This window comes from Hypanus sabinus, chromosome 4, assembly GCF_030144855.1.
Source record: "Hypanus sabinus isolate sHypSab1 chromosome 4, sHypSab1.hap1, whole genome shotgun sequence".
Taxonomy (NCBI): domain Eukaryota; kingdom Metazoa; phylum Chordata; class Chondrichthyes; order Myliobatiformes; family Dasyatidae; genus Hypanus; species Hypanus sabinus.
The window spans coordinates 44,596,525-44,612,742 of NC_082709.1; the positions used below are offsets into that span (position 1 = coordinate 44,596,525).

Consider the following 16,218-nt stretch of genomic DNA (forward strand, 5'->3'; position numbering starts at 1 on the left):
CAATCAGCAGGAACTGTTCCTGAATCTATACAGAATATTACAGCATGTTTAGCACAAATAGAGGAGGAATTAACCATTTGTAAAATTTTTTCCCATTTATCTGTTGATATATTACATCGAAGTTCTTTTTCCCATTCTTGTCTAATTCTATCCGATATTTCTGGCTGTATCTTCATAATCATGTTATAAATAAAAGCTACTAATCCCTTCTGACAAGGATTAAAAGTAAAAATCAAATCTGAAAAATCCGATGGAGTTGAGTTAGGAAAAGATAGAAGAATTTTATGTAAGAAATTTCTAATTTGTAAGTATCTAAAAAAATTAGATTTAGGTAATTCAAATTTGTTGGATAGTTGATCAAAAGACATCAAAGTACCTTCAAAAAAAAGATCACGAAAACATTTTATACCTTTCCTTTTCCATATACTAAAAGCTTGATCTGTCAATGAAGGTTTAAAAAAAAATTACATAAAATTACATAAAATAGGGCACTATCTTTGATTCTTCAATTAAATTTGAAGAAACCTGGGGACCATTTATTCGACACTTTCATATGAATTAATTTGGCTTATTTCAGATCCTTTTCTCTACTTATACTTGTTCAGGTATGGAGTTCTGGAGTTCTTTTCTTGACACCTTTATATATTTATAAAGTGCTATTATTGCCCATGTTAGTTTTAGTTTAGTATTTTTTTTCAATATATATTTTTTCTCATATATAATTTCAATTTTTTTTTCTTTTTTCGACGATTATTTTTGTTTTTCATATATATTTATATAGACTTGATTGATTTATGTACCTTTTGTTGATGGATGTTCTAATAGGATATTATTATCCTATTACTAATGTAATCTCAAGTTTATTGAATCTGTAATCTATTCATTATTTTGTGTTGTTTTTTTTTTATATATGAAATTTAATAAAAAGATTGAAAAAGAAAGAAGAAGAATATTACAGCAATTACTGACCAAAAACTATTACCTGAAATTGTTGAACTTATTGAACTAAAGGTTTTTTTTTGAAAAGCTGATCTCTTGTTTAAATAGAACTCCATTAGGCACTGTTATAGACCAAAGTCATAGAGGTCAATGTAGGAGTAGGACCTGGAATTAAAATAGTAGGTGACAAAAATTCATGCTATTGCTATAATTATCTGATTGCCGGTTTTAAACTGTGTCCTTAGTTCTTGAGTGACGTTACACTTAGTTGTAAATGCTCACTTTACTAAATTTATTATATGTGTCTGGCTCCTGGGCCAGATATTTCTGATTTGCAGAACATTTAAAATTTTATCCTTCGAAGTATCCTCAAGGGAATGACAAATTCTTATGGGCTGAAAGTTCTTTTGTGCAGCTTTTTTATGTGGCATACAATAGACTCAAAGCACAAATGTGATCTTTATAGTGCAGCATGGGAAACTGACATGCCTACCCACAGAGACTGCTGTGCCTCCAGCAGTGACCTCAGTCAAGGTGCAAAGGACTTTTGACATTGTTCCTGCAACATTAAAATGCGCATACGTGCTTCAGCAACTTCATGGACCTTGAATCAAGAAGAATGCCTGAAATGGACGAAAGCTTTCTTCTCTTTAAGTAAAAGGTCCCCTCACTGCTGTAGAAATGTAGCATACAGTGGAATTGCTCAGTTATGACCCTGTGTGAAACTGACACTGGTGGGACAGTGCACCATTTTAATACATTTTAATGCTCTTTAAAATTTCTAAGCATTTTTCTCATACATTTTTAAGATTAGTATCAACTATTAGAAACTCTTATGATAACTTGACACTACGTCCACCAATGCTGACTCCTAGCTGATACCAGATTGGCTAAGTTCATACTTTGTTTGATACAGACCTTTATGGTCATTCATGCCAGCAAATTTAATTATTTCATGCAAAGTTGATCCCAAGTTCCTATTAGTAATTTATGCAAAATAGGCAACAAAGCCCCTATTTGAGATTATTAAATTTACCAAACTATGAAAATGTTATGTTTCTTTTTTCCCCAACTTCAAAAATGCACAGGATAAGAGTCACATTTGTTAACTGTCCCCAGTGCTGACTGTCAGAAATCGTTGCGATACTTCATGTGTGAATATTGCTGGCCAATCCTATCAGCATATTCAAATAGTAACAGAAAAAAATTTGAAACACAAAGCTTGATGTAGAAGCCTTTATCTTCCTTATTTACCAATATTAAGCAATTTAAAAGAATGCTAGCAAAGTTACCCCACTTTACATAGGACAGGTACAAATGGAAATTCACTGATGACTGTTGGCAATGAGTAAGTGTAAGCTAGGACACCTGGCTGAGTGATGCCACAACAATAACTGCTCATTCACAGTCAGTAAACCTAACGAGCTGATTATTGATATCAGGAAAGGGAGGAAGGGTGAACAGTCTATGTTGCTGGATCACTGGTGGAGCGGGTCAGCAGTTTTAAATTCCCGACATTAACATATTGGATGACCTGTCGTAGGCCCAGCACATAGATACAAGCACAAGGAAGGCACACCAGAGGTTCATCATGTGACCAAAAACTAACAAACTTCTACAGATAACACACACAAAATGCTGGTGGAACACAGCAGGCCAGGCAGCATCTATAGGGAGAAGCACTGTCGATGTTCTGGGCCGAGACCTTCATCAGGATTTCTACAGAAGCATTGTTGAAAGTATCCTTTCTGATTGCATCATAGTCTGGTACAGCAATTCAAATGTTAAGAACGTAAGAAGCTGCAGAGAGTAGTGGATTCAGCCCAATACATCACCAGCACATCCCTTCCCACCTTCAGTAATATCTACAGGTAGCACTGACTAAGAAAGGCAACATCTTTCATAAAAGATCTCCCACAATTTCAGACATGCATTCTTCTTGCAGCAGCCATCTAGCAGGAGGTACAGAGGCTGAAAGTCCCACTTCACCAGGTTGAAGAACAGCAACTTCCCTTCAGCCATTGAGTTGTTGAACCAATTTACACAACCCTAATCTCATTCAGTTCTGTTTTACTATTGCACCATTCTAGAGGAAAATCATTTGAACGATGTCATATTTTAGCAAATGCCTGATAAATTAAAGATTGGGGGGAGTATATATTGCAAGAAACTTTTAACTTGTGACAACCAGAAGTATCAAAGTTGAAAAATATTTTCCTTTAATCATGCTTTGAAACATCAGGATGCAATTTAATCAACTTTATGAGAACTCTTGTGCCAATTAAATTAGTATGTTTTACATAATGACATTGTGACTTACAGGTAATTTAGATGATTTTTTTGGTTTTATCTACAAATACAAAATAATTATTAATTCATGAATAATAAGTTATTTACCATCCTTTGCTGGGCTTAAATGTTAATTTAATTCACCAAATGTACAGCATGTTGTGGTAGGTCAGGACAATGTAATTATGTTGCCCAGATTAAAGTAAGGGCTTTCAAAGGATTTTCTTTCTTAATGAGAGTAAAAGAATCATGTGCTTTGTTTTCAAACAGACACAAGTGTTTTGATTTAAACATGAATAATATTAGAATTCTGAGATTTTGGCTTTATTTACAAATTGTGCTAGTTGAATCTTTGAGCACTTTGCTAAATACTGTTTTATTTGGTTGGCATAGAGTGTTTAAAATGAGACTAAATCATATCCCAAGGTTTTTATCTGTGATTCAAGGACTTGTTATTCTTGTAGGTTGTCATTAAATGCAATTGAAAACTAAAGCTTCTTCTGACAGTTAATCCTTCAAGCTCAAAAACAGTTGTTTGGTACATTTTAGAACACAAAACAATGTAATTATTTTCCCTCAGGAATCTCAGAGATTAAATTAGGAAGTCAAATCATAAGAAAACAGATAACTCAAGTGTCAGGGTTCTCCCAAAAGCACAATCAAAATGTAAAATGAATACTTCCCATCAAATTGAATGAAAAATTCATTATTGAATGTATGTCCAGTACACCTGTTAAAATTCTATGTCATAAGCACTTATAATACTAATAGCAATTTTGATCACAAAGTATAACAGATCCTAAAATTCTGAAATAGCTGAAAATGTTGGGAACTTTCCGCATTCCTTGCACAATGTAATGCAAGGTAATCTAAGACCGTAAGGTATAGGGGCAGAATTAGACAATTCAGCCCATCAAATCTACTCTGCCATTTTATCATGGCTGATCCATTTCTCTCTCAAACCCATTCTCCTTCCTTCTCTGCATGACTTTTTACACCCTGACCATTCAAGAACCTATCAACCTCTACCTTAAATACACATAATAACCTGGACTCCACAGCCGTCTATGGCAATGAATTCTATAGATTCACTACCCTTTGGCAAAAGAAAATCCTAATTTCTGTTCTAGATGGATGTCTCTCTCTTCTGAGGCTGTGCCCCACTATAGGAAACATCCTCTCCACATCCACTCTACCCAGCCTTTCAACATTCGACAGGTTTCAATGAGATCCCCTCTCGTTCTTCCAAATACAGTGAGTAGAGGCTCAGAGCCATCAATTGCTCCTCATACAATATACCTTTCATTCTTGGAAACCTTCCTTGAACCCTCTCCAATATCAGTTCATCCTTACTTACGCTACATCCACACTAGACCAGATAATTTTGAAAATGCTGGTTTTGCGTAAAAACAGGCGTCCACACTATGCGTTTTTAAAAATTTCTCTGTCTACATTGAAACAGAGATTTCAGCAAACCTCCTCCGACTGCACATGTGCAGGACACATCTACCGAAAACAAGCGATGTGTTTGGTGTCGAAACTCGTCGTAAAAGTGCGCATTTGTGTAGTTACAGACTAGAAAAACTTAAAACGACAGACAGCTGTTGGCTTTCGCGCAGGAGAACTTAAAAGTAAACAAAAACAAATACTGGAGCATACGGAGGCAACTGACAAGGGAGTTCACGGACAGCATGACCCAGCTGATGACGAACATTGAAAAACTGACTAACTCTGTTGCATTAATAAAGCACCTTGTTAAATGTATAAAACATGTCTGCATCAGTGTTATCTTGTATTTCCATACAATGTTATATTAGGCTGTTACACATCTATTGTCAGAGAAGTACTTGCAAAAATAGGTAAACCACCTTCATACGAGCAAGGACAGAAAACAGATCAAAATGTGTATACTTATTTATTCAATAAGTTATGGGTCAAAGTATTTGGTGAGTACATTCCTAACTCTTCTGGCATCAGTTTTGTTGCCGTCTGTTCTGAAATTGTTAGGTTGTGTTCAAGAAAACAATGAAATAGCGCACTGCCGTCTGATAGCATTTTCAAAAGTCTCCGGTTACCCCGTCCACACTGATCTGCCCGAGCAACGTTTTCAAAAATACCTACCCTGGAAAGCGTTTCTGAAAAGCTCCGGTTTCGGGGGATGAAAACACCGTTTTAGTGTGGATGGAGGGTAAAAATGAAGAGAAAAAGCTTCGGTTACAGATTTATCCAGTGTAGTGTGGATGTAACCTTAGAGAAGGGGCCCAGAACTACTCACAATACTCCATTGAAGACTTCAACAGAGCCCTATAAGCCTTAGCATTACATCAAGTAACACACACAAAATGCTGGTAGAACGCAGCAGGACAGGCAGCATCCTCCTCCCACTTTGATATCCCTTACTATCTTTTCTTTCAGTTAGTCCTGACGAAGGGTCTCGGCCTAAAACATTGACTACTTCTTCCTATAGATGCTGCCTGGCCTGCTGTGTTCCACCAGCATTTTGTGTGTGTTGCTTGACTTTCCAGCATCTGCAGATTTCCTCATGTTCAGCATTACATCAATGTTTTTAGATTCTAGTCTTCCCAAATGAATGCTAACATTGCATTTGCCTTCCTCATCACTGACTCAACTTGCAAATTAACCTTTTGATGCACCATCAATAACTCACACTGAGACGTAAGGCGAGATATCGGCTTTTATTGACTGGAAGAAGGAACCAGGAGTGAGTGTCCATCATACTATGTCCTGGAGACTGAGGCCTCAGATCGCCTTTATACAGGGGCCTGTGGGAGGAGCCACAGGAGCAGTCAGCAGGGGGCATGTCCAGACAGGCACATAGTTCACCACACCTTTAGTAAATCTTGCATGAGGACTCCCAAGTCCCTTTGCACCTCAAATTTTTGAGTTTTCTCCCCATTTTGAAAATAGTCTATGTTTTTATTCCTTCTACCAAAGTACATGTCCATATACTTCCCGACATTATTCCATTTGTGAATTCTTTGCCCATTTTCCTAATCTGTCCAAGTCTTTCTGCAGTCTCCCTGCTTCCTAAATACTACCTGCCCCTCCACAGATCTTTGTATTGGCTGTAAACTTGGCCACAAAGCCATCAATTTCATCATCCAAATCTCTGACACGCAATATTAAAAGAGTTGTTTCCAACCAAAATTCCTTCATGAAACTTGTACAAGATGGTTTGGGGCGACCCATTTCCTACAGTTTTGATTCCACTTTATTTTCAGCATCAGTTGAATCACAGCAATAAATCAAAAATAAATTCAAAAAACTATTTAAATTTGTAATAAAAATAGTAGGCACTGTTTTAACCCTGCTTTTAGATAAATTGGAGAAGAAAATTAAAAGACTACTTTAAATTCCCATTATATTTTTAACTAAAAATTTATAACAATAGTATATCCTAGTTGTTCAACCTACAGTGAGCTTTTTAAGTCAATTGATTCCTTAGATGTAAAGGAGGTGATGAAGAGAAATTTCTACTAAATGCAGTGTTGAATTTTAATATTTCTCTAGTAAGAAACCTTAACCATTCATGCAAAAAATGAATAAGAACCACGGTGAAGTTCCAAGTGACAGGAAGTCTGTGTCACAGTAGACAGGTTGGGAAGAGCTGTCAATTTTTAAATCATAAGGGTAATTTAAGACACGGAAGAATGTTTTATATAATGAAGTGCGCTACTGTTACTTTGTGTTCACTCATTTGTATTGTTTTGCAGGTGATACAGGAGTCAAGGTACCTGATTGATATGGCAGATTCTATATATGAGCAGATTATTCAGTGTCATAAGTCAGGTATGTAAAACATGCCACTTACGTTATTACCGCCTTAAGAAATGCAGTAAAGACCAAATTCTCTTGTATGTTGTTATAGATTCATAGATCACTGCCACACAGAAGTAGGCCCTTCGGCCCATTTAGCCCAAATTGAACTGGTAACCTACCTAGTCCCATTGACCTGTACCCAGACCATAGCCCTCCATACCCCTCCCATCCATGTAGTTATCCAAATTTCTCTTAAATATTGAAGTCAAAACCCGTATACACCACTTGTGTTGGCAGCACATTCCACACTCTCATGACCCTCTAAGTTAAGAAGTTTCCCCTCATATTCTCCTTAAAGGTTTCAACTTTTACCCTTAACCCATGACCTCTAGTTTTCATTTTGACTAACTTCAGTGGAAAAAGTCTGCTTGTATTTACTGTATTTATACCCCACATAATTTTGTATACTTTTATCAAATCTCCCCTCAATCTTGTACATTCTATGGAATAAAATTCTAACCTATTCAACCTTTCAGGTCCTCGAGTCCTAGCAAGGTCCTTGTTAGTTTCTCCACACTCTTTCAATCTTATTTACATCTTTCCTATATGTAGGTGACCAAAACTGCACAATACTCCAAATTAGGCCTCACCAACTTCTTACACAAATTTCAACATAGCTTCCCAACTCCTGTACTCTATACATTGATTTATGAAGGCCGTTGTGCTAAAAGCTTTCTTTACGACCCTATCTACCTGTGATATCACTTTCGAGGAATTATGGATCTGTATTCCCAGATCACTCTGTTCTGCTGCACATCCTGAGTGCCCTACCACTCACCATTATAAGACCTACCCTAATTGATCCTCAAATACAATGCCTCACACTTGTCTGCATTAAATTTCATCTGCTATTTTCCGTCTGGTTCAGATCCTGCTGCAAGCTGTGATAGTCTTTGCTGACCACTTTATCGCCAATCTAGGTGTCATCTGCAAATTTGCTGATGTAGTTTGCCACATAACCGTCTAAGTCATTGATATAGATACAAACATCACTGAATCCTACAGCACTCCACTAGTCACAGGCCTCCAGTCAAAGAGGCAACCATCTACAACCATTCTGTAGATTTCTTCCGTGAAGCCAACGTCTATCTGGTTTACTATTTCACATAGAATGCCAAGTGACTGAGTTTTGTTGACCAACCTCCCATGCAGGACCTTGTCAAAGGCCTTTCTAAAGTCCATGTAGACAACATCCACTGCCTTGCCTCCATCAATTTCCTGGTAATTTCTTTGGAAAACTCTATAACATTGGTTATACATGACCTATTACACACAAGGCCATGTTGACTATCTCCCTAATTAGTCCCTGTCTATCCAAATACTATATATCTGGTCCCTTCCAATAACTTTCCCACTATTGATGTTAAACTTATTGGTTTAATTTCCTGGCATATTCTTAGAGCCTTTCTTGTGTATTGTTGATGCATAACCTCAGTGGAAGGTTCCAGAATCTGTCCTCAACAGATAAAGCCACTATTGAAAAAGTTGCTTTGCACAATTTTATGTTTGATTAAAGTAAAATACTTTTGCCTTGTTAGTTGAAGTCTTGCCACCTGTCTTCCAGTAGTTTAGAGAAAATGCTGAGACATGACATTAGAATTGCTGGTAAATGAATCTATGAAGTATTGACACTGTATCTGAAAACTGAAAAAGCAGTAGACAATGCACCAAGACTCAATGAGATGTGTGATTCAATAGAGACAGTACAATGTGGAAGAAATAAAGACATCTGAGATGGTGAATTTCTAGCAAATACTTCTACTCATTTAGCTGAGGCAATGAAGAGAAAATGCTATAAAATGAGCAGGTTGCAGCAGATAAATCAGCACAGATGAAAGAATTAATGTTGTTGTGTCTGTTTAGACACAAGGCAAGAGAATTCTACCATACAGTAAAGCCTTCATATGAGACTCTGGGGAAGGCACATGGCAACCCAATCAAAAATTAAGCACTGTATTTTTAACCACTTCATTACATGCAAACAGCAGCATTACTTAATTTTTTGACGGGGTCAGACTTTCAGCAGGTAACTGTAGATTTTGCAGAACTGATGGAGTTGTTTGTCAGAACTTCCTGAGGGAGGGGCTGCTATGCATAGCAGAGTTAACTATAGAAAAGTGCAAAGTAATAGAACTATCCAAATTCAGGCCGGAGCTGTTGGAGAGCCACTAGAAAGAAGGATATACAACTAAGATTTTAAGGTGAGTGGAGGAAAGTTTAGAGGAAATGTGAGAGGTTGATGTTCTATACAGCGTGATATGTTCTGGAATGTACTGCCGGGGTGGTGGTAGAGGCTGATACAATAGGGACATTTAAGAGACTTGGATGTAGGAAATATGGAGGGTTATTGGGTGTTTAGGATGGAAGGGTTAGATGGACTGTGGTGTATGTTTGTATAGGTTGACACAACAGAGTGGGCTGAAGGGCCTGTACTGTGCTGCACAGCATCATGTTCTAAGAAGGAAGTACAGCTGAGTTGGCTTAGGTATTGCAAGTATTGCAGCTGCTAGCAGGAATGCTATGTGCATGGGAAATAAACATGTGCAGTATGGATTGCAAGGTCATCCCTGCAAACAACACATAATGAGGAAGACATCAGACATTCATAACGTGCATGAGACGAGCTGTGCTGAGATAAAGACAGTGTCAGATTTGATTTATCAGCTGAATACAATGTACTTGGCAAAAAACAAGGTCAACTCTGTTGAAGAAACAGCCGCTGAATATATGTATGGCAAGATATTGGTGCAAGTGTTAGGGATTGAGTTAGGGACAAGGTGTAATGTCCTTCATCATGGCCTTGGAGGTATCATGTCTCTGAAACATTACAAACTTCTGCCAGTAGGGATGTTGCACATTTTCAATGACACTTTGATAGTATCCTTCAATCTGTTCTTCTTTTTGCTTGGGAATCTTCTCCTGGAAGAAGCTTTGAAATAAAGTGTCTGTTTTAGAAACCTGGTGTTGGGCATATGATTGATGTGGCTGAATGGCCATAATCAAGATCTCAATGCTGGGGATGTGGGCCTGGGAGAGGAGATTCACATTAGTTAGCATATCTTTTCAATGCAATTGGAGAATTGTTCCTGGACAGTTTTGTTTGCATCTTTCCAAAGCTTAAACTATTACTGTTGGTAATCAAAGCCTGAAAAATGCATAGGATGACAGAGACCACTACAGCCTGATACACTATGATTTTTGTACCTGATTGGAGGTCTTGATATTCAGATACCCATTACGAAAATTGACCATAGGTAATGCTTGTGCATTGAAGGTAATGGTGACTTTTAACAATACCACTAAGAGGTGGCTGCTTCAGCACAAGAAATGATCCATGTTTTCCAGGAGCCATGCTGAATGCTGAAAATTTGGCCAGTGGAAAGAGATGGTTAAAGACAAACCTGTCAATGACTCTCTGTGGCAGACAGCAATGTCCTGGGTAGTTGGGCCACAGATAAATTTGTCTCTCTTCTTGAAGATGCTTGTGACCATGGCATCTCTGAGGCTCCCTGGTATATCCTTCTCTTCCCAGAGACAAACAAAGGGATTTCAATTTGTGCCTGAAGCTCCTTGTCACTGGATTTCAGTGAGAGTACTAAAATTGCAAATATCACTCCACCCTTAAAGAAGGGAGGGAGGCAAAAGAAAAAAAAAACTATAGGCCAGTTAGCCTGACTTCAGTGGTTGGAAAGATGTTGGAGCCCATTATTAAGGATGAGGTTTCAGGGTACCTAGATGTGCATGATAAAGTAGGCTAAGGTCACATGGTTTCCTAAAGGGGTTTCCTTGTCTGACAAATCTGTTGAAACTCTTTGAGGAAATAATAGGCAGAAAAGACAAAGTGGATGTTTTTACTTGGATTTTAAGAAGGCCTTTGACAAGGTGTCACACATGAGGCTACTAAACAAGATCAGAGCTCATGGTATTAGAGAAAAGGTACTAACATAGATAGAAGATTGGCTGATTGGCAGGAGGCAAAGAGTGGGAATAGAAGGGACCTTCTCTTGTTGGCTGCTGGTGACTAGTGGTGTTCCATAGGGGACGGTACTGGGACTCCTTCTTTGCATGTTATTTGTCAGTGATCTGGATCACAGAATTAATAACTTTGTGGTCAAGTTTGCAGATGATACAGAGATAGGTGGTGTTGAGGAAGGAGGAAACCTGTAAAATGAATTAGATAATGATTAGGAGAATTGGCAAAGAAGTGGCATCTGGAAAACAGTGTAAGGAATTACATGGTCATACAGAAACCGAGGTGCAAAGTGACTTGGGAGACCTCGTGCATGCTTCTGTTAAGGTTAACTTGCAGTCCAGTGGTGCTGAGGAAGGCAAGTACAATGTTAACATTCACTTTAAGAGATTTAGAATATAGAAGTAAGGATATAATGCTGAGGCTTTATAAAGCATTGGTCAGACTATGTTTGGAGTACTATGAGTAGTTTTGGGCCCCATATCTAAGAAGGGGTGTGTTGGTATTGGAGAGAGTGCAGAGGAGATTCATGAGAATTATTCCAGAAATGAAAGGGTTAATGAGTAGCATTTGATGGCTCAAGGTGTTTAAAACATGTTTCTCACTGAAACATATTGAATATTCAAAGACCTAGGTAGACTAGATATGGAAAAGATGTTTCCTATAGTGTGGGGGAGGGTGGTCTTGGACCAGTGGGTACAGACTCAGAATTGAAGGATGTCCATTAGGGAAAGATATGAAGAGGTATTTCATTCGCCAGAGGTGTGACTATGTGGAATTCATTACTCTAGCTGGCTGTGGAGTCCCAAGTCACTGGGCATATTTAAAGCGGAGGTTGATAGGTTCTTGATAGTAAGGGTATGAAAGGTTACAGGGAGGAGGCAGTATAATGGGGTTAAGAGGGATAATAAACCAGCTATAATGGAATGGTGGAGCAGTCTTGATAGTAGAGATTAAGTACCAGTGCCAAGACATTTCTTTTGGATTTCTGTGTGCTATTCCACAAGTGACTCATGTAAGGGAAATTAACTCTCAGATCACTATGTACAATTAATCTGAGTGTTCTCAGTTGAGTGTTTTTTTCACAGTGGGAAAATTATGCATAAATTAGCATCAGCAACACAAGGGAAAGCCATGTGTAATAAATGGAAAATGCAGAGAATACAGATCCTTCCACTGTCACCATCGTATTTATTGAAACTTTATAACATACAAAGTTTTAATATGAGCTAATGAAAATTGTATTCATTTAAAAATATATATATATACTAAAATTATCATTTACTCACCCCAAGTAATTGAAAGTTTAATTATTTTGTTAGTATCTCAAAAAGCAATAGCAACATAAGCTTGAATGTCACTGAGATGTGTTTTTATGTTCTCATGTTTTCAACAGGACTTCAGTTTCATGAGGACCTTCATAATTTAGGGAAAAAAGAGGGATTAAAAGGAACTAAGTTAAATAGAGCACTTGAAAGTTTTGCATGGAATATCACCGTACTGAAGGTACTGTAATAACTAGATAAACTGTGATGATCTTAAGTAATCATGTCTAATATGCAACAAATTGAATATTGTTTTTTCTCGTGGTGAACACCTGAAGAGTTCACAGTACCTGGTGGAATTGTTATTTAAATTTTTTCACAAGGACATAAAGAATTAGGTTGATAGTAAGGGTGAAGAAAGGAAGAATGGAAGCTACGATATATTTTCTTTCTTTTTCCATAATGAAATATGTAAAATAAATAATATTAGATTTAATCCAATCAGATTAACATTAAGTCTTTTCCATCTGGGTGTTAATTTCCCAAATTATTGGAATTTTGAAATACTTAAATGTTTGTACTTATTTGCAGTTCACTTATTTTTCACCTCCTAAGGTGGAACCCTCCATGTTATCCATCTGAGCACTATATGCACATAGCACACAATGGTCTGTTTAGTCTGCCATCCCTTTCCCCTCCTTCCTCTGACTCCACTGTACTCTCCCCATGTTTGCACACTTTCCATAGTTTGGGTCTAATTGTCCTGCCTCTCCATCCTTCAGGCAACTGGCTAGACTTATGGCAGTCTCAGCAGTGGCTTTGCTTCATCCAGCGTAGGCCTTGCCACTGAGTACCTCAGTGACAAGAGACATAGACTGTGCCGGACTATGATTTAAGGAGTACAATTTCAAACATTTAAGATTAGGTGAAGTATGTTATTGGACTGATCAGATGCAGTTAATTATCTCAGAAGTATGGTAAAAGGACTGGACCTTTGATGAGGCTGTAACAGTGTGGGTTCAAGTAACCCCTCTCCAACATACTACTAGATAACAGCCACACCACTGAGAACAAAGTTGATTAACTAAAAGTGAAACTGAGGGAAAACTTAGGGAGTGCTGTGTGCTATGTTTCCCCAAAATATAGTTTACATCTACTTCACCTGACTTGCCATTCAACCTGAGATAGAGAGCCTAGTTGTTATGGTGTCATGACAACAATCTTTCCTTCAAATTCAACAAAACAAAAGAGCATGTCATTGACTTCAGGAAATGAAATGCTGTACATGCTCTGTTTATATCAATGGTGCTGAAGTTGAGATAGACAACAGACAGTAGGTGCAGGAGTAGGCCATTTGGCCCTTCTAGCCAGCACCGTCATTCACTGTGATCATGGCTGATCATACACAATCAGTACCCTGTTCCTGCCCGCTCCCCATATCCCTTGACCCCGCTATCTTTAAGAGCTCTATCTAACTCTCTCTTGAATGCATCCAGAGACTTGGCCTCCACTGCCTTCTGGGGCAGAGCATTCCATATATCCACCACTCTCTGGGTGAAAAAGTTTTTCCGCATCTCTGTTCTAAATGGCCTACGTCTTATTTTTAAACGGTGGCCTCTAGTTCTGGACTTACCCGTCAGCGGGAACATGCTTCCTGCCTCCAGTGTGTCCAATCCCTTAATAATCTTATACATTTCAATCAGATCCCCTCTCATCCTTCTAAATTCCAGTTATACAAGCCCAGTCGCTCCAATCTTTCAACATATGACAGTTCCGCCATTCTGGGAATTACCCTTGTGAACCTACGCTGCACTCCCTCAATAGTAAGAATATCCTTCCTCAAATTTGGGGACCAAAACTGCACACAATACTCCAGGTGGGGTCTCACCAGGGCCCTGTACAGCTGCAGAAGGACCTCTTTACTCCTATACTCAATTCCTCTTGTTATAAAAGCCAGCATGCCATTAGCTTTCTTCACTGCCTGCTGTACCTACATGCTTGCTTTCATTGTCTGATGTACAAGAACACCTAGATCTCATTGTACTTCCCCTTTTCCTGACTTGACTCCATTTAGATAGTAATCTGCCTTCCTGTTCTTGCCACCAAAGTGGATAACCTCACATTTATCCACATTAAACTGCATCTGCCATATATTTGCCCACTCACCCAACCTGTCCAAATCACCCTGCATTCTCATAACATCCTCCTGACATGATGGTTGAGAGTTTTGAGTTTCTAGGAGTGAAAAACACCCTGTCCTGGTCCAACTACACTGATGCTAAAGAAGAATACAGGACCTCTACTTCCTCAGGAAACTAAAGAAATTTGGGGCGGCCCCTTTGATTGTCACTAATTTTTATCGGTGCACCATAGAAAGCATCTTAGTATATGAGTGGTGCTTGGTGTGGCATCTGCTTTGCCCATGACTGCAATAAACTGTAGAGAGTTGTGGACACAGGTCAGCATCCTTTTTTGGACTCTATTTGCATTTCTTGCTGCTCAATAAAGCAGCCAGTACAATCAGTGATCCTACCCACTCCAGTCATTCATTCTCTCTTCTCCCTCCTTCCTTTGGGCAGAAGATACAAAAGCTTGAAAGTGAGTACCACCAGGCTCGAGGACCATTTCTATCGCACTATTGTAAGACTATTGAGCAGTTCTTCAATATAACAAGGTGGACTTGACCTCACACTCTACCTGACCTTGCACTTTATTGTCCTGCAGTGTACTTTCTCTGTTGTAGTTCTTCATTATGTTATTGTTTAGCTTTGTACTACCTTAATGCACTGTTGTAATGAATGAATGGATGGCATATAAGACAAGCTTTTCTCTCTCTCGTGGTACATGGGACAATAATAAAACAACTTAGTGATTTATTGTGACAGAGAGAAGGGAACTTTGTCCATTACCTGCTTGTGGTTAAATGGACTCCGGATGACCGATAAAAATTTCTTTGTTCAACAGTATCCTTGGTCTTAATAAATATGCACAAAAAATCTGACAAACAATTCAGAAGTATAAAAATACAATCCATCTGCTTTACCTTTAAGCATGGACAATAATAGTATTAGTACTTTTAAATAATAAATCAGTAATCAAAATACTGCAGACTTGAAATGTAATGGAAACAGCAGAATAGGTAATATTTGTAAAGGGAGTAACATTTAAAGTTTAAGCTTGAAGGCCCTTCATTTGATTTAGTATTGTTAAATATCTAATTAAACTGGAAATGCTCAATTTTACATATTTTTCATAAAATATATTTTAGATTGAAGAAAAGTAATATAGTGGGCACAGAAAATTCCACCTAAGGCAAATGACAAGCTGCAGACAATTGAAAATATAAATTCTTATATTTAAAGCAGTTTATGCCAATTCAAGGTCTCTTTTGATTGATCGCGAGAAGTAGTAGCCCAGTGCTGTTATTGGGCTCAGAGATATGATGTGTGAAATGACTAAGACTACACTTGCCGAGCCAGGAGTATGGTAGGTCAACAGTGAAAGAGAAGCAGTGGAGAGTCATGCAGAAAACCTTCCCATTCTCTTTCTGCTTAGTTCACAGAAGACTGATAATAGCCATGCACTTCTGTATGTTTATTGAAGATCTGTTAAAATTCATAGATGAGAGCCAGTTTTATGTCACTGTTGACATACAATGCTAACCTTGAGCTAATACAATACCACACTGATACACACCATACATATCATCCACTTTCATTTGGAAATGCACATTATATCAAGCTCTGAACAGAAGGGATCTGCACTGTCCCCATAACAATTTATCATCGATTTATGTATGTGTGGGATAGCTTGTGTATACAATTTTAACAAGCTAGCCATCTTGTTAAATGTTTTTCTCAAAAATACACTAGAAATTGATGTAAACAATTTAATCAGCTTGCTAAAATAGTGCCT

At 38.0% G+C, this 16,218-nt stretch overlaps 1 protein-coding gene across 2 annotated transcripts in view; it reads left to right on the forward strand.

Moving 5' to 3' along the window:
- The window catches only part of LOC132392704 (inactive phospholipase C-like protein 1), a 296,868-nt gene that overhangs the window by 221,787 nt on the left and 58,863 nt on the right, over positions 1-16,218 (forward strand). For both annotated transcript variants that reach the window (XM_059966960.1, XM_059966959.1), the window contains exons 4-5: positions 6,963-7,038; positions 12,435-12,544. In XM_059966960.1, coding sequence (XP_059822943.1) covers positions 6,963-7,038; positions 12,435-12,544 — 186 coding nt within the window. The remainder of the gene's footprint in view (positions 1-6,962; positions 7,039-12,434; positions 12,545-16,218) is intronic.